The 23754-nt window shown below is 41.3% G+C and overlaps 1 protein-coding gene across 1 annotated transcript in view; it reads right to left on the bottom strand.

The window, feature by feature from the left end:
• Positions 1 to 587: 587 nt before the first annotated feature.
• ptch2 (patched 2) overlaps positions 588 to 23754 on the bottom strand; it is a 117306-nt gene continuing 94139 nt past the window's right edge. Inside the window, exons 19-24 of the mRNA XM_041207825.1 lie at positions 18701 to 18838; positions 17445 to 17587; positions 10093 to 10192; positions 5815 to 6090; positions 4256 to 4810; positions 588 to 725 (exon numbers count right to left, since the gene is read on the bottom strand). Of these exons, the coding sequence (XP_041063759.1) occupies positions 4256 to 4810; positions 5815 to 6090; positions 10093 to 10192; positions 17445 to 17587; positions 18701 to 18838 (1212 nt within the window). The 3' untranslated portion in view covers positions 588 to 725. The remainder of the gene's footprint in view (positions 726 to 4255; positions 4811 to 5814; positions 6091 to 10092; positions 10193 to 17444; positions 17588 to 18700; positions 18839 to 23754) is intronic.

Consider the following 23754-nt stretch of genomic DNA (forward strand, 5'->3'; position numbering starts at 1 on the left):
TGGCTTGATCGCTCTTGACATCATCCATTGGGAGGGGAAAGGGTGGAAAATCATTTTATAGTATTGTCATTAGCTGTCATAAAAAATCTTAAGCTTGTGTTTGAAAAATATGGTCAGATTTTTAAAAACTATATCAGGATTTAAGACCGTTAAATGAATTTTTAATAACATTATAGTACAATCCAAGCATTCCTATACACAGGCCTGTGAGAAAGGCATGTTGCTTCTGTAACCATGGCAATTTGTTGGAACTGGTAAAACATCTTTCATGGTGACTAGGTACTTGCATAGAAAGAAAGTCTTGATGGAGGGGGTAGGCGGGGCTGGGGGGGCAAATTTAATCTATATAAACTTTTAAGTTTTAAAAGAGTAGCAGCAAAATAATCAAGCAATTATCATTTATCTGAACCAAACGTTACAAAAACTCTCGTCATTGTACACAGACTACACATCTTACCATTCATTAGAACTCTGCCTCTGAATTTTCTGGTGCTTTACACAGTATATAATACAGAAGTATACAGTACATCATTAAATAGGTTTGTTTTGTTTTTTTTTAGTATTAAAATATATTTAAACTGCAACTTAATATTTTAATATAAATTTCCCGTCTCTGTCTTGAAGTTTATGTACATAGGCAGTTTTACACGTTTCTTGAGCCGGAGGACATCGGGATGTGGAGGGAATGTAAGCATTCTTTGGCTGCCACATTCATTTGAGGCGACCTGCAGGTCATAAGGTGAATGTTAAGAATATCAGTAACATAAAGCCAAGCACATATGTTACAATTGATGTTGCAATCAGCACCATCTCTAACAATATTAATCAGAGCTTCACCAATGTCTAAAATCACTAAAACTATAATGTCCAAATTTTTTTTTTTTAAAAACTAACCACAGACTTACAAAGAGAAAAAAAAATATTACTTTTATTTCTCTTGGATTTTGATGGAATCTCCATTTTAGAATCAATAGCCAGGATATTTCTAAATTGCTAAGGTGTACTTATTATTTTTAAAAGGATTATCTTAAAAGTGTTAACTTCTGTAATGTTGCTGAAAATTATGACAGGTAAGCTTTTTGATGATTTTTAAAAAATTTTCCTCAGCAAAGAAAGTTTTTTGTTAGGTTCTGCTGCACAATGCCTTTAATGTTGTGCACTGACAGCACACAGCGCATTCACAGCTGCCGTCAGTAAAGAAAAAGCAGACCAAAAACAGAATGGAACTTCCAGACATAAAATCTGAATCAGTATACAAAATTAGTAAGGATACATCAAGAGACGCTTTCCTTCTTTTTTGTAAGCTGCCTCATTTGATTGAGCAAATTTATCCAATGAGTTATTAAGCAATATCGACCAGGAAGGTGTCTGATTTGATAAAAAGTCAAAAATGCTGAGTTACAACAAACGTCAGTGTAAAGATCAGCAAAGAATGACAATAAGATTAATAAGGAGGGAAAAATTAGAGTCCAAGAAAAAACTAGCTGGAAATATAAAGACAGATAGTAAAAGTTTCTATAGATATTTAAGTAAGAAAAGAGTTAACAAAGTGAGCATTGGTCCTGTAGAAAGTGCATCTGGGGAATTAATAATGGAAAATAAGGAGATGGCAGATGAATTGAACAGGTATTTTGCATTGGTTTTCACTGTAGAGGATATGAATAGCATCCCAGGAATAGCTGCAAATAAGGAAATGGAAGGTAGGGAGGAACTCGGGAAAATTACAATCACCAGGGAAGTGGTATTCCAGGAAAGTGGTATTGGGCAAATTGTTGGAGCTGCGGGCTGACAAATCCTTGGATCCTGATGGACTTCATCTTAGGGTCTTGAAAGAAGTGGCTAGTGAAATAGTTGATGCGTTGGTCTTAATTTTCCAAAGTTTCCTAGATGTGGGGAAGGTTCCATTAGGCTGGTATAAAGCAAATGTAACTCCTTTATTCAAAAAGGGAGGGAGACAGAAAGCAGGAAACTACAGGCCAGTTAGCTTAACATCTGTCATAGGCAAAATGTTAGAAGCTACTATTAAATATATTCTAGCAGGGCACTTAGAAAAGTTTAAGGCAATCAGGCAGGGTCAATGTGGTTTTGTTAAAGGGAAATCATGTTTAACCAATTTATTGGAGGTCATTGAAGGAGTTGCATGTGCTGTGGATGTACTGTGCTTGGATTTCCAGAAGGCTTTGATAAGGTGCCATTTCAAAGATTATTGCAGAAAATAAAAGCTCATGGTGTAGGGGTAATATATTGGCATGGATAGAAGATTGGCTGGCTAACAGGAAACAGAGAGTAGCCATAAATGGATCTTTTTCTGGTTGGTGGGATGTATTGGGTGGTGTGACGCAGGGATCAGTGCTGGGGCCTCAACTTTTTACCACTTATATAAGTGACTTGGTTGAAGGGACAGATGATATTGTTGCTAAATTTGCTGATGACACAAAGATAGTTAGGAAAGTAAGTTGTGAGGAGGACATAAGGAGGCTACAGAGTGACATAGATAGGCTAAGTGAGTGGGCAAAGTCCTGGCAAATGGAGTATAACGTGGGCAAATGTGAAATCATCCATTTTGGCAGTAAGAATAATACAGAAGCATATAATCCAAATAGTGAGAGATTGCAGAGCTCTGAGATGTGGAGGGATCTGGGTGCCCTAATGCATGAATCACAAAAGGCTAGTGTGTAGGTACAGCAAATAATTAGGAAATATTGTGAGAGGAATTCAATACAAAAGTAAGGAGGTTATGCTCAAGTTGTATGGGGCACTGGTGAGAATACACCTGGGCTACTGTGTATAGTCTTGATCTCCTTATTTAAGGAAAGATGTAAATGCATTAGAAGCAGCTCAGAGAAGGTTTACTTAGCTAGTACCAGGAATGGGTAGGTTATCTTATGAAGAAAGGTTAGACAGGTTAGGCTTATATCCACTGGAGTTTAGAAGAGTAGGAGGTTGACTTGATCAAAACCTTTAAGATCTTGAGGGGGCTTGGACAAAGTGGCTATGCAGAGGATGTTTCCTCTTGTGGAAGAATCTAGAACTAAGGGTCATGGTTTAAAAATAGGGGTTCACTCATTTAATACAGAGATGAGGAGAAATTTTCTCTCTCCAAGGGTCATGAGTGTTTGGAACTCTCTTGCTCAAAACGCAGTGGAAGCAGGGCCTTTGAATATTTTTAAGGCAGAAGTAGATAGATTCTTGATTAACAAGGAGGTGAAAGATTATCAGGGCTAGGCGAGAGGTTACAATCAGATCCGTTATGGTCTGATAGAATGGTGGAGTTAGCTTGAAGGCCCAAGCAGCCTACTCCTGCTCCTAGTTTGTATGTCCCACTGGGTTAGAGAGAAATGAATCAGCTAGAGTTCCTGCTCCTGGCTACATTGCAGCCCCCACTCTTGGATGTCTGTATGTGTGCACCAGGTTCTTGGATCTGTGATTTGGGGAGCATGTACAGGCAGTGAAGACAATTTCATCTTATGGGTTTCAGATAGTGGATATTTGAGGTGTCAAAACACATTTGCAACTCAGTGAAGGAGGTGGTACAGTATGGCATGAAAAACATTGTGGTTTGTGGCCGAACAGCAGACTTCCCATCGGGAAGAGGTTCCAAAGGGAATTGTTGCCTTTCCAAATAACAGCAAAGACGGTTTAATTAGATGCTCTCAACAGCACCCCAGCTTGGGATTTCAGAAATTTAATTGCCTGTTCACATGCTGACCATTAGCCTAATTAAGCCCTGAGTCCTGTTCCAGTGGCTTGAAAGGAATGGTCGTTGATGTTGTCACTAGCATGAGAAAAAAATATGGCTGCATTAAATGAGCCCTCCCTCTTTGAATAGCAGCACAAGAGGGAGCTTGTGGCTTGAACCCAGTAGACACCGGATGTACATATAACCTGACATCAAAGGCAGATCCTGCAATGACATCAGCATCATCAGACAGAAGGAACACTGGTGCATCTTCTCTCCCATAGCTTGACTCTAGCTCCTCTCCCTAAAGCATATGGAGGCAATATGAAGGTGGGAGAAAATAGATTACTCATGTGAATGCCGGGCAAGCTGGTGTGAAATGGGAACATAATAAAAAAGAAGTTTGCCATTCTAACTTTGTATTGGTTTTCCAAACATCACAATTTAATTTTAGGGGAGAAAAAGGGTATAGTCAGCACCTATATTCAACACTGTATTTAAGGTCAAAATGAGAAATTTTGACTTTGTCATGGTTTTTTATTTCGCTGCTTTTCCAGTAAAAGTAGAACAACTCACCTAATGCCTTCTTGGGGCTTCCCTGCTTTTTACTTCACATTCAGCATCCTGAAGTTCAAAAATCTCCACTTTGGAGTCTGTCGTTGTTTCATGATTCACATACGAGGAGGGTATGTGTGGTTCCTCGAAGCAGTCTGACTCACTGTCCTCGAACCCTTCATGTGTGTACCCTTTAAATGTCTGTGGTACATTTGGGTGCACCGCTAGTGTCACTGATGCTGTGGCAGTCACCATAGTGAAAGGGTTACTTGGTCCAGGCACACTGGTAGAGTATGCTGGAAGTGTAGTCCTAGGATGGTGAGTCCTGTTGTTCCGAGACCTTTGTTGACTCCTAGAGGAGTTGACAGGCTGGATGGGATGAGCAGTGCCCCTGTTGTGCAGTCCATTGTTAGAGACCTGTTGCCTCCCTTCTCCTGCTGCCTGTTCTAAGTCTTTAGGTTCTTGCCAGGCTAGTTGAGAACTAACAGAATCCACAGTAGGCTGAGGTTGTCCTTTTGAGTTTATGTGATTCTTCCGGTATGAAGAATCCTTAAGCTCTTTGTATGGTTTCACGATCTGTTGGGAAACATTAAAAAACCATATTGTCTGCATATATTTTTTTAAACAAAGTTTTAACATTTAAAAAATGACTCCAACAGTTTTTTAAAACCCTTTCATGGGACGTGGACATGGCTGGCAAGGCCAGTGTTTATTGGTCTTGAGAGGGTGGTGGTGGTGGTGAGCTGCCAGCCTAGTACTGCATGCAGTTGTCTTAAAAAATCATACATGCCTCTGAAACCATGACCTTATCAGTCATTTGGATTTTTAAGCTCTGTATTGGCTCTGCAGTTGTAACCTGTCCTGCTGAAGGAGGGTGGTACTCTGAGACCCTTTCCATAGCAGCCTTATGAAGGCAGAACTTATAGACTGACATTTTTTATTATTGGATAATAATTATTCAAAGTAAAATGCATGATGAGTTATCTTGAGTTAGCTCTACTAGCTATTAATAGGCAATTCTAATCAATCTTACATACGTATATATCCGCATGATTGACAAGAACAGACTTGAAATGTAACCTCTTATTCAAACTTTTTAGGACAGCAGAGTAAGATAGTCAAGCACGTAGATATATCTTTGGATACCAGAAACGCTCGCATGAGTTGTTGCTCCAGAAGGTGCCATGAGTGACACGGGAGGTCAGAGGGTGGGGTGGAGAAATACCCTAGTCACTTTTCCTTACCCCCAAAAAATTTGATTAATGGATCTCTCATTTGACAAGCAGCTAGAATAGAAATAAGGTGTTTTGAATCCAGTACTTGCACATTTACTGACAGCAGATGTAGACCAATAAATATGGGACACAAGAATACATGTGTATAACCTGGAGAGTAACAAATTTTCATCACTCCCTGTGGAAAAGGAGCTAAATTCTATTTGTGGCCTTTTACCAAAAGCTGTGGTCAATATGATTAGTCAGTTATAACACTCACCAATGCAATCACTTCCAAAGGCTGCCATTTTCTGACTCCTATCAAAATGCCAATAGGAAACTGAAAATCCAAAGAAGGGTACTTACTGTGACTCGTGGGAAGTTAGGGTTGTTTCCAGACTCCACCAGGATCTGTGAGTGGGTTGGTGGGATGATGTATGCACTCTGGTCAAAGTGCGGCAGGTCCTCTTCGCTGACCCCAGACACTGTAGTCTCTGAGTAATATTCTGAATCAGAGGACTCAGAAAACGTACTCTGCTGACGTGGAAATGAACGGACATAGAAGCCATGATGGTTCATGGGTGGTGGAATGGGCTCAAGTGAAGGGGTTGGCAATCGACTGCCTCTATCTGCTGGAGTAACCTAGAGAGAAGGGAGTCAAACAAGATTGATGAATAAAAATAAGCATTCTTGACAGCTTTAAGAGAGATTATTGGTACAGATGTCCCTGGACCTCTAATTATTTTCCATGTCTGATCGTTCAATAATTTTGATTTTTAGATACACATCTCCTATTTTTGTCTTTGCTTTTCTCTGACTCCTGAGAGGTGGTGAAGGGAGAAGGGCTGGCAGGGAGGTGATGAGGTACTGCAAGCTCCTTCAGTGGAAACCTCCATTCATGCATACATATTGGGTTTCAGCTGAATTTTTGCCTTACAGTTACGGAATAAGAGAAGTTTGAGGAAATTCAGCCCCAACGCCACAAACCAATTGCAGCCAAGAGAGTGCATAGGCTCCGATTTATATGTCAGAGCTTTGGGCACAAGGCTCCACAGTGACCATGCTGAGATTGAGAAATGGGCAGCATTGGGGATTGCATCTATATCCCACCAATGCGGTGGTACATTGCATCAGAACTCTGGCATTCTGTCCCTGTTCTTTATCAAGTTGTGTGTTGGTAAGATTGTAGCAACCTTGTTCACACATTACTCAAGGAAGGAGAGCCCACTACCTAGTGATAAAGTCAAACGAATAGTCATTGCACATTCAAAATAATCACTCTGATATTATGCCACTTGCAGAATAATAGATACTCTGAAATGATTAGGGTATTAATGTCAACAAAGATTTCACGTGGTTTGCATACAAAATAATGGATACCCGGGAATGGGTTACAAGGTTTTAATCTAATTATGGGGTTCAGATAAGGTCACAACTGGGAGAGTCTGCTGAACCCCAAGACTAAAATTCCAGTCTAGGGTTACTCAACTACTGCACTTATGGAGCAGATTTGCAACAAACATGAATTTGTAACTTGTATAAAAAGGGCCTGCTTCCAATTATATTAATTACCTTTACTGGGTGAAGCTCTTATTACACAAAACTCAGTTTTCAATGCAAAAGAGCCTAAATCTTGTTAATCAAATGCAAACTTGTTTCTAAAAAACAACTTGTATTTGCTGTTTGGGAAATATTCAGGCAAATTTTGAATAGAGTCAATAGCATGGTACTCTGGGATAAGGTGGCACAGAGGAGCCAATTTAGAACCTCTGCAAAGGTACAAATTGTGTGCTATTGAAAGTATGTTTCATCTGGATTTGTTCTTACAATGAAACTGTTGACAGATTGGTTGAAGTATATCAAACTGTGGAAAGTGCTATATTGAGGTTTTCACAGTGAGTGAAGAAGCAAGTATTTTATATATTTTCTCGATTATTGAAGTACTAATATATGCACATTGTATCACAGTCTTGTATATATCACAGTATTATAAAAATATTATGGTGAATGCTGTGAGCTATGCCTCATAGTGTTGCACAGAGAGTTGTTTCTTACATTAGAACATGTGGTTTTAGAACATGCGATTTATCAGAATGTTGTACTGGGTGTATTATACAAGTAGAGTACCCTGCAGCTGCTAATGAAGCATCAGAAAATTGGAGAAGGAGCTATAAGGAATGTATGTGAAGTCAGGGTTGGTATCTATCAGACAGTATTAAAGGAGAGCTGTGTGTTATATCAGATAGTGTCATTTGTAAGGGGGCAAATGAATTGTCAAAAAGAGGTTTCAAGCAATTTCTAATTGAGAGATAGCTTTTCAGGCACATGCCCTAATCCAGGGCTTCAATCATTAGGAAAACAAGCTTCCTGCATTTAACTCTATGCACCCAGCCAAATGAAACCTGCTATTACTGATTAGGGAAGTCCGGAGCCGATGCAGAGCAGATGGAAATATCCAAGCCTCCAAGAAAAACGAGCCTTGCATGTTTTATTTGGAGCACTAGTCAGATCCGAAAACACATCTTCTACCTTTGCTCCTCCTGCTACCACTGCAAAGTGAGGAGTTGCTACTGTACAGTGCTGAAAGCTGCATGAGCAACCTAAGTGGGGCATGACAGAGAAAGACAAATACTGACTGTCAAAAATTTATCCAGACTTTGCAGTATTGATATTAAGAGTCTTGCCAATATATGTTGCTGTTGAAAAATCAGGCAGCCAAGCTGCCCCCTCTGGCACTCGAGTAAATGTGGGTACAGGGTTTCTGGGAACTTTAAGTGGATGGGGGAGTAACATCCAAGCTAGGAGCAGTCTAAATTTTCCTTTTGAAGCCTTGTGTGGAGAAGCACTCTTGCGCCTCTTTGCCCCATAAAGAAAGATATAAAACTTTTCTCGAATGGCCTCTCTGCTACCAATCCTATTGGGCAGGATTTTGTCCTTGGTGGGCATGCGGGCCCCATCGGCTCAGCGGCGGGTAGACAGCCGACCCCCACTGCCGAAACGGGGCCTGCCGCCATTTTGAGTGGGCGGGCCAATTAAAGCCCGTCCAGCAGCCTTCCCGACAGGACATGCTATGCACCCAGAGACTAAGTGCTCTTTCAGGGAGATTATTGACAGTGCACAAAAGTTAAAAAATAGAAAAATAAAAATATTATTAACATGTGCCCCTCATGTGACAATGTCACACGAGATGGGACATGTTAATAAAAACAACATAAACTTTATTACACTGTTTAAAACTGGACATTAAGCCTCATTCTGCCGGTGGATGAGGTTTCATGTATTATCAGGAGCCCGCTGGGGCTCCTGGTCTGCCCACCAGCCTTAAGGTTGGACGGGCAGGGTCTTTAATGATCTTAATTAGCCTGTCAATGGCCTTAATTGGCCATTGACAGGTCGGTGGGTGGACAGCTGATTTCATTGTCCGCCCGCCTTCCTAAACATTTAAAGGGACCGAGATGACGTCGGGGGTTCCTCCCGACATCATTTTCCCGTCGGCGATTTGGGGCCAGTTTTTCAGCCTTCACCTCGCAGGAAAGCCATAGCAACCTCCCTGCTCTGACTGAAGTTTAAACTTGTAGTCAGCCAATGCCATCGTCAGACTCTGATCTACATACATAAATATGGACCCTGCCATGCTTAGGCCGGTACCTTAGCTGCCTGACCAGGAACGCTGATGAAAATCAGAAATGGTGGGATCTGCATAGGACATTGGCCGTAAGTCAGTCAGTGGGTTTTAGCTACGAGGGTTAAACTCTACCCCAAGATAGTGCTTGCCGCAACAAAACACATGCTCAATTAATGATGCCCAGAATTATGGGCCTGGAATTTTAGGATGGCAGGGTTTTGCTTCCTGCCGTCTGAAGAGTCAGTGCTGAATGCAACCCCCGCCAATACATTTAACACTCCAACAAGCGTCAATTGACTGGAAATGGTACTTCGATTGGGAGGAAATCCCGCCAAAGAGAGCTGCCAGTTAATCTGATTGGCCGGCAGCTCTCTAGTCCCAGCAGCGCCTTTAGTTGTAGTGGACAGGAGCGGGACTACAACTCCCCAGAGTCTAAGTCCCAGGAGTTCAGGACCAGGTAGGTGTGGGCGGTGGGTCTCAGGGCAGAGAGGGTTTGGGAGTGTTGGTGGACAGGCTGGGGAGGTTGGAGCAGCCGCAGGGGCCAGAAATTTTGGGGGGGGGGGGGGGGGGGGGTGCGGGTACATGCCCAATGTTGAAAGTGTTGAAAGCAGGTTGTTGATGGCAGCACCCCATCACCTCACTTCCCACCTGAGGCCTGAGCATGGTTACTTTCCAGCTTTCCCCCGCCTCTGAACTCCTCCTGTCAGCATGAAAATTGAAGCTGAGCAGGAAACAGTCCTTCAGTGGTCATTAATTCACTCCTTAAGTGTCTCAATTGGGGCAAGGGCACGCGGACTGGTTTGGGCCTCACCTGTCCCACTATAAACTTGGGGAGAGGTTGGGGCAGGTGGGAGCCCAGTGGAAAGGCCATCTGATGAATTTTACGGGCCCCACTTCCTGCAAACCCTCCAATGGGGGAATGTAAATTTCTGACCATGTTCATGCACTTGTTTCAAGGGTGGCTCATTCTGTTAATAGATCTAAGGAGGTTCAGTAAATCAAGACTTTGCTATGCTTACCTCAGCTGGGGGTCCAATGACTGATAGTAAAACAGGAAGTAGAACCAAGCCATTAAGGATACCCAAAACTGTTAATATGGTTAAAACAGCAAAGAAATACCTGCAAATGGAGAACAAGAATTTATACTGTTAGAACACCCCCATTTTGCTTTAAGTTTCTTATTTTAATTATATTTTACGCTCATCAAGGTCCAGCATAAACTTGGTAATTCCAAATCAATAAGGGAAGTTGGGTGACGAGGAACTTAGTAGGCACAGAATCAAGGGAAAACGAAAGAGATGGAAGTTCAAAGCATGAATGGAAGATGGAATGGGGTTATCTCCAGCTTAGTGGGTAAGGGGAAGCATGGAAACATCAGAAGCAGTGAAACGTCTGATGAGAATCTGCTCGGTGATTAAACGGAAAACTAAGCTGCCATCACATCTTGGGTGGTTCGTGGGAAAATAGGAGAGAAATGAAACTGCTCAACTCCGTCCATCCTGACTAAACTGATGATCAGCTCCTTGGGATGTGAAAGTATGATTATTGCTACATGAAGCTGTTATCATTCTCTAAGTCTCCTTCCCCAATGTACCACAAACATTCATTCCACTCCCCCCCCGCCCCCCACTTTAGAATGTTCTGCAATTGTACATCTTTTATCTGTGCATTGTGAAACTAGGTGGCATATCCCAAGGTCAGCTTTGAACTACATCTCCTGCTGTGTAAGTAAATTGGTAAAAGTTGTGAATAATTATGGCCAATTTCCCGTTTCAGGCCTGTTAGTCTGGAGGCATTCATTAATTACAGAGCAAAGGGCCTCCACAGAAACTCCTCACTGTACTTAGAAGGATTAAGACATTTGGCTTGATTTCAAGTGAAATTCCTCAGCAAAAGGCTTAGCCCTATTCCCAGTGGCAGGCTCATCTATCATTACAGTCTTGGTACTTCCTGCACTGTTTGAGTACATGCGTGTGTGTGAAAGAAGGAGAGAGACTCAGTTCCATATTCAAGAAAATTTCCATCCCTTCATTTTCACATCTCTCCTCATACACAGAACCCAAGATTCACTACTATTTCTTTCGAGGATCCTCATTTTAGACCCTTCTAAATGTTGCAAGGAGGAGCTTGGTATAATACTTGACCCTGAGATAAGCCTTTGACCATGTATTCACACCATCACAATCGTGGCCTGTTTCTTGTTCCATAACACTCCACGGCTTCACCTTTGTCTCTACTCATCTGCTGCTAAAACCCTTACCCATATCTTTGTTACCTCTAGGTTTGACTATTCCAACAGATTCCTGGCCAGCCTCCCACATTCAACCCTCTGTAAACTTGAGGTCATTTGAAACTTTGCCCGTGTCCTAACACATACCAAGTTCTGTTCATTCATCACTCTTTTTCTCACTGACATACCTTAGCTCCTAGTTGAGCAATTCCTTGATTTTTAAAATCTGCATCCTTGTTTTCAAATACCTCCATGGCTTCCCACTCCTCCCAATCTCTAATCTCCTCTAGCCTTACAACTCTCTGAGATATTTGCGTTCCTCCAATTCTGGTCAATTAAGCATCCCCGATTTTAACTGGCCCACCAATGGCAGCTGTGCCTTTGTTGCCTAGGCCCTAAACTCTGCAATTCCATTCCTAAACCTTTCCACCTCTCTTTCCAAGACCAAGATTGCCTGTTTTTTAAGAGAATGAAATTGCAATTATATAGCGCCTTACAAAACCTCAGGTCATGCATTGTAATGTGCTGGAACATAGCATCTAATTTGGGTTCATTAAGCTCCCAAAAACATCAATGAATTAATGACCAAATAACCTATTGTTTGTGTGCTGGTTGAGGGATAAATATTGCCCAAGAGAGCCTTCTTGCTTTTCTTCGAAATTACCAACAGATCTTTTCCATCTACCTGTGAACCTGTGAAATGAGGCCACCCAGGGCTTTGACTTAATATCTCATCTGAAAGACAGGTGAAGCCAATGGTGGATTTTATATCCTCTCTTTTTGTTGTTTGGTTTAATATTGACCTATCCTCAATAAACCTTTATTTCAAGTGTTTGATCATTTAAAATGCACAGGAGCCTAACCCATTTTTGAAGCACAGGAATTGCTGCACACTAGAAACTCAAGCACAGCTGCAGAACAGCAGTAACCTTTCTACTAGTCTTTTCTGCTTTAAAGCCTTTGAGCCCCATGTGTGCAGAGGAAGGCCAAGTGTTTATTTAACAGCACAGTAAGATAAGCAACAATATGCATTGCTTGGAATTCACAGGAATGGCACGCAACTCCGATGGAGCCTCAGGATCTGTCTCCCCGCCTCATTGAAAACAATTTTTTTTGGCTTACGAGTTTCCACTGTGGCTTGGTTATGTTTACATATGTTTGGGGGAGCAGGAGGGGTTGGTGATGAAACCTCTTGTACGACTTGTTTATTTGTTAAAGCCCCTTGGCATCTCATGAGGAAGTTTGTGGGTAAAGGCCAGTGGTAGCGGCAGATAATACCCTTCTCAAACCATTAGTACATCAACTATAATCTTGCTAACAAGGGTTGACAAATTTCTACAGTTAATTTCAGGGAAAGCATTGGTCAAAGCAGAATGAACCCAATCCACGTGTCCCTCCTGTGTGCCAATCGCCTTTCTCACCCTGTTTAAAAAAAATAGTTGTGGTCCTGGCTTCCAAAACTGCTGGTGAATCATTTAGCAGAGGATTCTTGGTGATATTGCTGAAAAGCCAAATTCAGTCACTCTATTTTATGATCCAAACACAACTCCCTCTCATTTTACTGCCTCCCTCACTTACTGCCAGAAAATTCACTGGACTGAATTTTCCACATTGTTATTTATTTTGTATTGATTGTTGCTTCAGTGTTTGCCCTCTGCTGACACTGATAACAGAGGGAAGTAAATGCTTTGCCTCAGCCTGTTCCCTTACCCCTGTGCACTCCCGATGATTTAGATCAAATCACTGGAGAATCATAAGGTGCAAATCTCTCCCTAGGACTCTAAGGCTCAGTTAGTTTAATTAGTTGCAGCACCCAGAGTGGTCATTGCCACAATATTCAATCCAGTGTGTTACCCCTTCTTGGGGGCTGTGGGGTTAACAAAATTCGACTTTGGTGTTTAACAGTGGCAAATGACCATATTGGCTGATATCCCTCACCCCCACACGAAGAAAAGCACTGAAGCCTTGACTGCCACCCTCTTTTGCCCTTTATAACAAGAGAGGCCCTCCTGTTACTGCAATCAGACAAGTAACCATCTTCTATTTATTTTACTTAAGTCTGAAAATCAATCGGTTGGTCTGTTGTGCAGGACCTCCATGTAGGCAGCATGTCAGAATCTCGTTGTTTATGCTTTCTGTAATCTTTTCCATTCTGAGGAAGGCTTGCTGAAAAATGCAGAGTTTGTTCAGCTGTTTATGGTGCATGCACCAAAGAAGAAATATTTACAACAACTTCTTTACACTAACCCACGCTATCTGACTGGCTCTCTAAACAAGACCTCCCTGACTGAAAGTCTACCTTGTGGTTCATTTAGTTCAATGTTTAAATGAAATATGACAGTTTGGACTTCCAAAATAGATTCCCTGTTTCTCATCATTTCTGAATGATACATGGTGCAAAATATTTTTTTCCTATTTTGCGTGAAATTTTCACTTTTAAGATCCTTCCCCTCTCTGCCGATCTAGCTGATCAACGGGCGATAGGGACGAGGTTGCCTAGCTATCTTCTGGCAATGCCACTCTGCATTAACTCACATTCTGGTTTTTATTCTGCCTTCTGAACCTCATCAGGAATTCAACCTCTTTCTTCCCCTCCACAAAATAGGCACAGGATTTTACTTGATTTTAATATTTATTTTGTGACCAGCCAACTGATTTACTTGTACTGTTTATGAATAAAATGTGCTTTTACTGAATTAACAGGTTTCATTACATTGCAGAACCTGCAGTTCTCGTGTTTTATTTTGGTGGTAATATACGGATCCATGGTGTGTGTGTGTGTGTCAGTCGGTGGTACCGCTCAGAAGGTGTGCGTTCATGCACACGTCAACAATGTTCAGAGACTTTGTGCATAGCACAGGCTGGGACTCCCCGGCTCCACTGAGGATTTGCAGCGCTGTTGGAAGAGCTGTCAGTTGAATGAGATGCTGAACCTATGCACCGACTGCCCTTTTAGGTAGACATCAAAGATGCTGTGGCACGACTTCATGGAGGAGCAGGGGAGTTCTCCCCAGTGTGCCTCAGGCGACATTAAAAACAGATTATTTCATCGCTGTTTGCGGGAGCTTGCTGTCTGCAAATTGGTTGCTGCGTTTTCTACATTATAACATTTCAGAAGTATTTCATTGACCGTGAAGGCTTTGGGGATGCCCTGAGGTCATGAAGGGCAGTGTATAAATCCAAATCTTTCTTTCGCTAAACATGCTGTGAATGACTCATGCTGCATACTAAAAAGTGGATGCAGGAAGAGATGACAATCAAATTATCTTTATTTTGTTTTTGCTATTGCCTTATATCCTAAAATCTTAATTGACATTTCTCTTTGGCAAGGCAAATGGAATAGTTTCAACCTTTAAAATAGATATCTGTGACAGCCAGATGGCGTTAAAGCTTGGGACTGGATTTTAAGAGTGACAAATTTCATCTGGTTTCAGACCTCTCCCTTCCCTGGGTACTGGTCTTCAGAGATATAGACATATGCTGGGTCCCATTTGCACCAATGGAGCCGAAATTCCCAGTAAAGGGAGTCCCTACCCAGTCACTGAACCCAGATAACATCTGCCCTTTAGGGGATGGTGGAAGTTCTGCTCCTGACAAAACAAGTCAGAAACTCTGGATGTACATTGTTTCCTAGTGAGTTCTGCCAGAGTCACAGTCATGTCTCAAGGAATTTTGGGTCCTGTGAGTCGTGTAGCCACTGAGGCTCATCTGACGAAAGGCTGTAGTAAAATAGCATTGTCAAGTCTACCTGGGTGCATGGTTCTAGGAAGAAGGGAAGCACATACAGGAGGGATAGGGAGAAAACATAAATGAGCTTAAAATTTATTTCATAATTAGCTTTTAAAATTTCTAAAACATTCAAAACCTCGCCAGTTCCATCTTACTCAAAGCAGTGGATTTGAGACTCAGAACATTAATCCCAGCCCCCTCCGGAAGACAGCATGTTCCAGTCTAACTTCTGCTCTGGGAGCACTTATGGACTGGATATCTACTCAGTGTCATAGGTTACATCAATCAAATGAACAGGAATGACAGCTGAGTATCACCCTTACAGGGAGTGATGAAAAGACTTAAATCACTATCACATATGGACATCAAATCTGCTATAGACACTAGAGGCAGCTTCAGCACCTCAGCAACTCTATTGCAGACATTCATTATATCTTTAGAATGATTAAAAAGAGTACAGTTTATTAATGTTGACATTCAAAAGAATATTTAACCCTGAAATGATCATCGCAGTACTACGTTAGATTGCACTGCTGCATTAGTTTGAGGTGCTCTATTGGTTTGATCCTGTATCACTTCGAGGATAAGGCATATTTCAGGGATTGCATCATTCCTTTAAAATATGTCCTTTTAAAAACTCTCTTATTCTCCTTTATTTAGCTCCAGTTCCAATAATGCAACCATTCTACAGATAAGATTGCTTGTAGGCAGTCTATTCCCAAACCAGTGTAAATCTCACTGTATTTCTCTATTATAGGCAATGTAGGGGAAACACCAACCATACAGCAGGGTTGTTCACTTTCCTTCACTGTAGGGAAGCACTTGCCTCACCCTATCTTTATCTCCCTTTTGATTTGGTGGGGAGGTGGGGGTGGGATTGGAAGAATATGAATCGCTGATCCACAACATTATGTTTTCAGCTCAGTAGGCGAATCTGGTTCTTTCAAAGTCAACAGTAAATCTCACTGATCAATCTTATTACTCTCCCAAATGGTGGGTTGCCATTTTCAAGTGCACAAACAGGCCAAGGAAGAAAGGGCACAGGGCAAGAGAAAGTGGCAGATGAAGGCTAAGCCCTTTCCGACAGGGGAAGGGTGGGGGAAACAGCAATTTTGAGATGAGGAGAGAGAACTAATACATACAATGTTTTGATTTTCCCCCCTGAATATTCCTGTTCTAACATCACAAGCATGGTGTAATTATCCATCTTCTTGATCAGTCCCCGATCTGGAGACACAATTGCATTCAGTAAAAGCACAAGCCAATATTGCCTAACACAAACTGAAACAGTATAAGAGGCAGGATCCCTTGTGCAGGAACGAGCTGCACTGACCCCAGGGTGGCAAGTGGCCAACAATTCTGTATTTGGCTCCCGCAATCATTAGATTGGATTATGTTCTCACTTTCTGATGTATTGGAGTTACTGAGGCATGATACTGCTAACATTCCCCCCCAGTTACAGGAGCACAGCACTTCGAACATTATTTCAGTGTTACGAGAATGCAATGGCATTAACATTTCCCCAGAGCTAAAAGAGTACAACACTTCTAATGTTTTTTTTCCAGTGCTACAAGAACACAACGTCATTAACAACCCCCAGTGTCAACCTGACTTTCACTGAATGTTTGAACATGTTACTACTTTCCTGCCGAGCCAGCCAATCTGCACAGTTGAACTATTACACTGATAAATGAGTAAAAGATTTAGCTCCAATCTCCTACATGCTCAGTATCCACACTGAAATTCATTAGTAGAAGTGAGAGACTGAATGGAGCCTCTGTATTTTGCACAGACTTAGTCAAACAGAGGCAGGAAGGCAGTGGGGTCCCTACTGCACCCTCCCACCTGATTAAATGCTACGCCCCACCTCCAAACTCACCACCAGGAGGTGCATTAAATTCTGCCCATTGAAGCTGAACCTCAAAAAGAAAATTGACATAACCCATAACAATCTACTTTCTAATGGATGGTTGAAAGCTGCATTGATAGATGCCCAATAAAAGTCATAATGGGCTATTTTAACCCAACTCATTAGTCAGGAAATCGATGGGATTGGGGATGTCACTGGTTTTACATTCTTCCCAATTTTACACTTCAGTAAAGTCAATGGGGGGTGAGTGTAAATGTGGCACTCCACCCAACCCTGTTGGCTTTCCACCAGGTGAGCTGGTTTAAAATTTCCACCATTGCATGCCCTCTCGGTTGGTGAGTTGGTTAAAATTGCCTCTCTTTGTGCACTTTCTTGCTTGGGGAATAGTATTTAACAATGTAAGGTTCAGGGAAAACACAATAAAAAATGAAATTGAAAAAAAATCAAAATATTTCTTCCATCTCTCTTATTCGTGGTGGATAATGGAAAAGAGAAATCTTAGAGAAAAGTTTGTCCCTACTGGGACCCTGTTCAAAACGTACCTAACGATGAAGTCAAATTCAGAACCAGCCAACATCAGGACACCGAGTAGTGTAGAAATTGCCCCGTCTATTACTGGTGTAAACATGTGTTCCAGTGCCACAGCTGAACGCAAATTCCTATTCCCAATGGCAGTCAGGAAACCCTATAGTGTAATAAATAATACATATTTATATTAATGGTCACATTATACAAACATGAAGAAATGCACTTATACACTTAGGGGGAGATGATGGCATAGTCGTAATGTCAGTGGACTGTCACAGAGGCCCAGCTAATGCTCTGGGGGCATGGGTTCAAATCACAGTAGCTGGTGGAATTTAAATTCAATTGATAAATCTGGAATACAAAACTACTCTCAATAATAGTAACCATGACAACTACCCACCTCATTCACTCACGTCCTTCATGGAAGAAGATCTGCCACCCTTACCTAGTCTGGCGTACTTGTGATGCCAGACTCACAGCAATGTGGTTGACTCAATACTATCCTCTGCAATGGCCTTATGAGCAATGAGGGACAGGCAACAAATGCTGGCCTTGCTAGCAATGCCCACATCCCATGAAAGAATAAAGAAAAAATAATGTAACATTGTTTAAAATTTAACAGGATTTATCATGAGCTTAAATAAATCTGCTAAATACCCCAGATTATTACTTCTTCTTTTTATTTGTTCATGGAATATGGATGTCACTGGCTATGCCAGCATTTATTGCTCATCCCTAATTGCCCTTGAGAAGGGGGGTGTGCTGCATTCTTGAACTGCTGCAGTCCGTGTGTTGTAGGAACACCCACAGTACTATTCTGCAGCTAAATTATTCCAGTCTAAATTTACATATTCATCAGCACTAACTCACATTTAATTAGTGCTTTAAAAGCAGAAAATTCTTCGAAAAAGCTTCACAGCATGAAATGCCAGACAAAAATTAACATTGAGCCAAAGAAGAAAATATTAAGATGGATGGTTAAAAGCTTTGTCAGTGAGAAGTTTTAAGGAGGAGAGGGAAATGGATATGCCAAGGGGTTTAGGGAAGAAGCTCCAGGAATTTATGACTATGATAGCAGAAGGCTTGGTCACCAATGATAGGGCAAAGGGATTGGGGAATGCACAAGAGTTTGGAGTAGGATAAACTAGAGAGAGAGAGAGAGAGTCAAAGCTTCAGATCAAGACCTGACTATAGGCAAAAGTTGTTGCATTGGGAGAGCTGCAGTTGTTCTTGTTAGTAGGCATACACAGGGCTGTAGTGAGCTACTTACCAAAGCTACATGGACAGTGAATTCCACTCCAATTCCAACAGATGCGATCAGGATCACTACAGGAATTGCACTCAGTTTGATGCCCATGAGTCCCATAATTCCAAAGAGTTCCACTGTCATCATTGCGAGAATAAATACCTACAGATAAACAGAGGTGAAGATCTTAGACTTGCACAGAAACCAAGCCCTGAATCTTGCATTCGTCGGGTGCACATGATTGGCAGACCTAGATGCGGATGCGAAATGCCCTTCTGCTGGCAATTGGCCCTCGAATGCAATTTCAAGCTGGCTGGTCAATTAACGTGCAGCCAGCATGAAACGCGCGCTGAGAAAGGCTCAGCGCTGCCGGGGGGGTGCGGGAAGAGGGCGGGCACCGAGAGAAAGGAGAGTGTGGGCTCGCATCCCCTGAAGGCTGACAGCTGCTATGGAGCTGCCTCAGGGAGCTGCAATAATTTAAAAATGAAATGAGCTCAATAAACTGCAGCAAACCGTGACAATACTGTACATGCAAGCAGCTGGCAAGAGATTACATAACATATCAAAGCTCAAATGTCTTTTTTTTATTTTATTTAACCCCAGACATTTCATCCCGCCCTGGATATAGTTTCTGGTGAAAATGTGAAGGCTGCCTGGCCATTTGGCCCATCCAGCATACATAAAAGTGGACTGGCTGCATAAAATCACTGACAATGAGCTCTTTAATGGGCTTAATTGCCCACTTAATTGTCAGTAGGCACGCTTCCGACTCCCGTGCGTGCCTGATGATCGTAATGTTGTGTGCGAGTGTGATGACGTCAGGACGCAAACGCAACATCATTTTGCGTCATTTTACGTGCATTGGGGTCGGGCATGCACCCGCCCTCGGAACGCAAGATATCCATCTGCAATGGTGAGTGTCACTGGGGTAAAGTGCCTTACAAGACATTTTACCATATAGATGTATGATGGGTGAGTGAAATGACAATGCTAATTTATTACATTTAATCACAATTTCCATGAAGAGCAAGGATTCAAATTACAAAAATAAAGAAAATGGAGAAGAAATGCTAATAGTTTTTGCTAGACACAAGAATAAAAATTGAAGTTGTTTCAGTTGAGGAACTAATCAGTGGAACAACCTTCACAAAATACAAAGGATTGTATACCGCTACATAAGAATAGAATTGGTGAAGAAAGTGGTGAGCTGTTTCTTAAAAATCATATCAGGTTGGGCAAATATCTTGCCTTGGCTGTCTGATATTAAGTTTGTCAAACTATGTAACCATCCTTCCACTATCCCTGCATATAATGCAGTCCTTTGGAACTATAGAAGATAAGTTGAAAAAGAATACAGGATCTGAGAACAATGTTCATTAATGGTTATCCATAGGTTGTGTGTTATGACAAATATGTAAATCAAGACGTAAAGGGAGTACTTTATTTTCAATTATTCACATTTTCTCACATATGCGGGTGGCAAAATAATTTGACAGAAACATGTTGCTCCCTTTGCTTTCAATGGGTTATTCTACTGATGACGCCAAGGATTGAATTACTGCAGTAATTCTCACATTATCGCTTTAATTAATTACATCATCCAGTGGAAAGTTCATGGCAAGAGGAAAGTCATAATGTTGGTTTTAACATTTCAAGACTTTGAATGTTTGAAACAGCTAAGGCACTCATTCATTGACAGAATCAGAAAAAGCTCTGTCTAAGTTTGAGGATTTATTTTAAGGGTTAACTTCAAAAGGGGAGAGGAGAAAGGTGTTGCCCTTTTGTAAGAAAATGCTGGAGCAAGGGGTTTGTTTATATTGTGTGCTTTTATCTTCCGCTGCAAGCTATTTAAATGTAAATTCCTCCAGTCCCCTCTAGCCCAGACCTGGAGAAGATGAGGTTAGCAGCAAGCAAGCATTCTCTCTGAACCTTGCTGCCATTATCATCTGTTAGGTATCAAGTTACAGAGGCCTCCCGTGATTCAATGTTTACAGGGAATGTCTACCACCTTTAATATGGGGACAAGTAAACCTTTTGTTTCTATTTTTTATTCCACACATTCAAGTCTTGCACATTTGACTATATGACTGCAGTGAGCAGCCAAGGTTTTGTGTGCCTGTATGAAAATTGGTTCTGCCTTTACTTTTTTAGCTTCCCTGTACCTAGGTTATGATAAGATTCTTGCTTTGAAGTCAGCACAAGGCAGGTTTTGTCACGCACACCCTGTTGTTTGACTGGTGCAAAAGGAAGCATAGATAACTAAATTCCTTCATAATGAAATTGAATAGGATTACCATACATGGATGAGTTTCCAGCATTTCACTGTTATAAAGGACATTATCACGACTGTAACTAAACATCAAATAACAAAAAGGAAAAAAGACTTGCATTTATATAGCATCTTTCACAATTGCACAATGTTCCAAAGCACTTTACAGCCAACAAAGTGTAGTCACCATTGTAATATAGGGAACACAGCAGTCAATTTGTTCACAGCAAGCTCCCATGACAAGTAATGTTTTAATGGCCAGATAATCGCTTCTTTATGTCTGATGCTGATTGAGGGATATAGATTGGTCAAGACACTAATGGACTAATTTTCCTGCTGTTCTTTGAAAGCCAATGTTATGGGATCTTTTATGTCTGCCTCAGAAAGCAGACGAGATTTGGTTTAACATCACATCTGAAAATGATGATCTGACAGTACAGCACTCCCTCAGAACTGCATTGGACTGTCAGCCTAAACTTTTATGTTCAAATCTTTGGAGCTGGACTTGAACCCACTACCTGTGACTCAGGGGTGAGGATGCTACCAGCTGAATCAAGGCTGACAAGCAAAATATGTTTTAAAATTCCAACGAAATGTTTTTTAAAAACAGATTTTTAAAGAAAAATATTATTATGGCAATGTGTCTGTACTTTAAATTTGGAAAAAAAAATTCACATCCAAGACAAATTTGCCTTCCCTTTCCCCGCTATTGTATTCTAATCTCAGCTGTGTCAAACTAAAAGCTGGCCTCGATCTGCTCCTCAAGGGGAGGAGGAACATTGAAGGACAGCTCATCCATCAACCTTGGTGCTGGTGCATGTTTCGTGGTCAACTGAACAAACTGAGGCTTTCAACATTACAATTCCACCTGTATTGAAGCCCATCAGCTAAGGAAAGGGGCAATCTAACAGATCCCTGGGAGTAAAATACAAGGCAGTAACTGAATGAAGGATGTCGGTGGGGGGAGGGGGGCGGTGCAGGGGTGTTGGTCATGGTTTGACATGAAATCACAAATTTCAAATGTAAAGGTTGAGTAGTTTTTGAACACCATTTAAAGGTCCGCAATTCATTTACATCCTTGTTACTTAACCTCAGATATTTGTTCTTTTCCATTTTTGGACTCAGTATGAACCATATGCACTTAAAAAAAACTCTTGTTGCAATTTCTGTATTTTAGCAAGCACAGGGAGCAGGTGATGGTAAAGTTGTGGTGGTGTGACAAGGAAACTGGGCTGTGATTTGTGGCTCATTTACTCACTGGGTAAACTCGTTGAGCCATTGGGCAGCAAGGTAACAGATGTGTAGAATGAGAAGGGCTGTTAAAGCAGAAAGTTAAAAGGAATTCAACAAAGGATACAACAAAGTATGTTATTAGAGAAAGGAGTGTTTGAGGGTTATGGTGAGATAATGGATAGATCAGGCTGATGTGACAAAAAGGAATAGGCTTGTTGTACCTAATGGCTGGTTTCTATTCCTAAAAATTCTCATGTTCTTCAGTAATCACTGTCAATTCGCCATGATGTTCCAACTCATGTATTAGGAGCTCTTTTGCAACAATATGATTCTATATCAGTGTTACAAAGGAACTGACTGAAAAGACTAAAAGATTTTGCTGAGAAATAATATTCTCTCTTACAGGATAATGCATAAAATATATAATCCAAGGTGGAGTCACAGCTGTATAGATCTCTTGTGTACGTCTGATTATGCCTCTGTGAAGCACCTTGGCAGATTTCCTTATGTTAGAGCAATTGCTGTCATTGTTACATGCTAAAGAAAGACGTGAATTTATATAGCACCTTTCACAGCCTTGGGACTTCACAATGGGCTTTACAGCCAATGAAGTAATTTTGACATGTATTTAAACTATAGTAATGTTGGAAACTAGCCAACTTGCTCACGGCAAGATCCCACAAACAGCAATGAGATAATGATCTGATAATCTGTTCTTCTTCATTGACGTTGGTTGCAGGATAAATATTGACCAAGACACCAGGGATAACCCCATTTTCTTCTTTGAATAGTGCCATGGGATGTTTTATATCCACCTGAGAGGGCAGATTGGCATCTGTTAAACGTCAATTTGAAAAGACAGCTCCTTCCTCAGTACTATACTGGAGCGTCAGCCTGGATTTTGTGTTCGAGTCTCTGGTGTGGGACTTGAGCCCATAACATCTGACTCAGAGGCAAGAGTTCTTCCAGTGAGCCAGAACAGAGATACATTTGGCTTTGCAAAATATTATTCATTCTACATTTGTCAATATAAAGTACATACACAGATTCCTTTCCAAAAGAATCAGTTTTCGGCAGTTTCCTCTTGAAGCTAGGTTTGCTTTTCATGGTATTATTAACTGGGGTTTGGAAAAATGCCTTGCGGTGACCCCTCCTGGCCAATAGGCCTCCCCCTCCTTACTATGAAATCCTTCTCAGCCACTCTGCTGCCATAGCCTGTCAGCTGCTGATGGATTGATTTAGCACGTGAAGGTCAAGCCAAGGACAATCCTTTCCCCAAATTCAAACAGACGGGGATGTGGGGGTCCCTTAAGCACTGACTATTTTATCACTGTTTTCTTAAAAGATTACTTCCCACTGTACTTCATCAACCTCAAACAATATCCCTTACAATTTAATTTATTGGCAATTGTCAGCAATTCTTCAGAGACTAGTAAAATTATAAAAATGTAGGTATTGTGCTGTACTTTCTCTGGCAATTGTGTTGTAAACTTCTACTCATTGTTCAAGCCTTCGTTCATCTTTTAACAATAAACAACGTGCTTGATGAACAAGTATTACAACATCTTGACTGGCA

This window comes from Carcharodon carcharias, chromosome 16 (genome assembly GCF_017639515.1).
Source record: "Carcharodon carcharias isolate sCarCar2 chromosome 16, sCarCar2.pri, whole genome shotgun sequence".
In the NCBI taxonomy this organism is placed as follows: Eukaryota; Metazoa; Chordata; class Chondrichthyes; order Lamniformes; family Lamnidae; genus Carcharodon; species Carcharodon carcharias.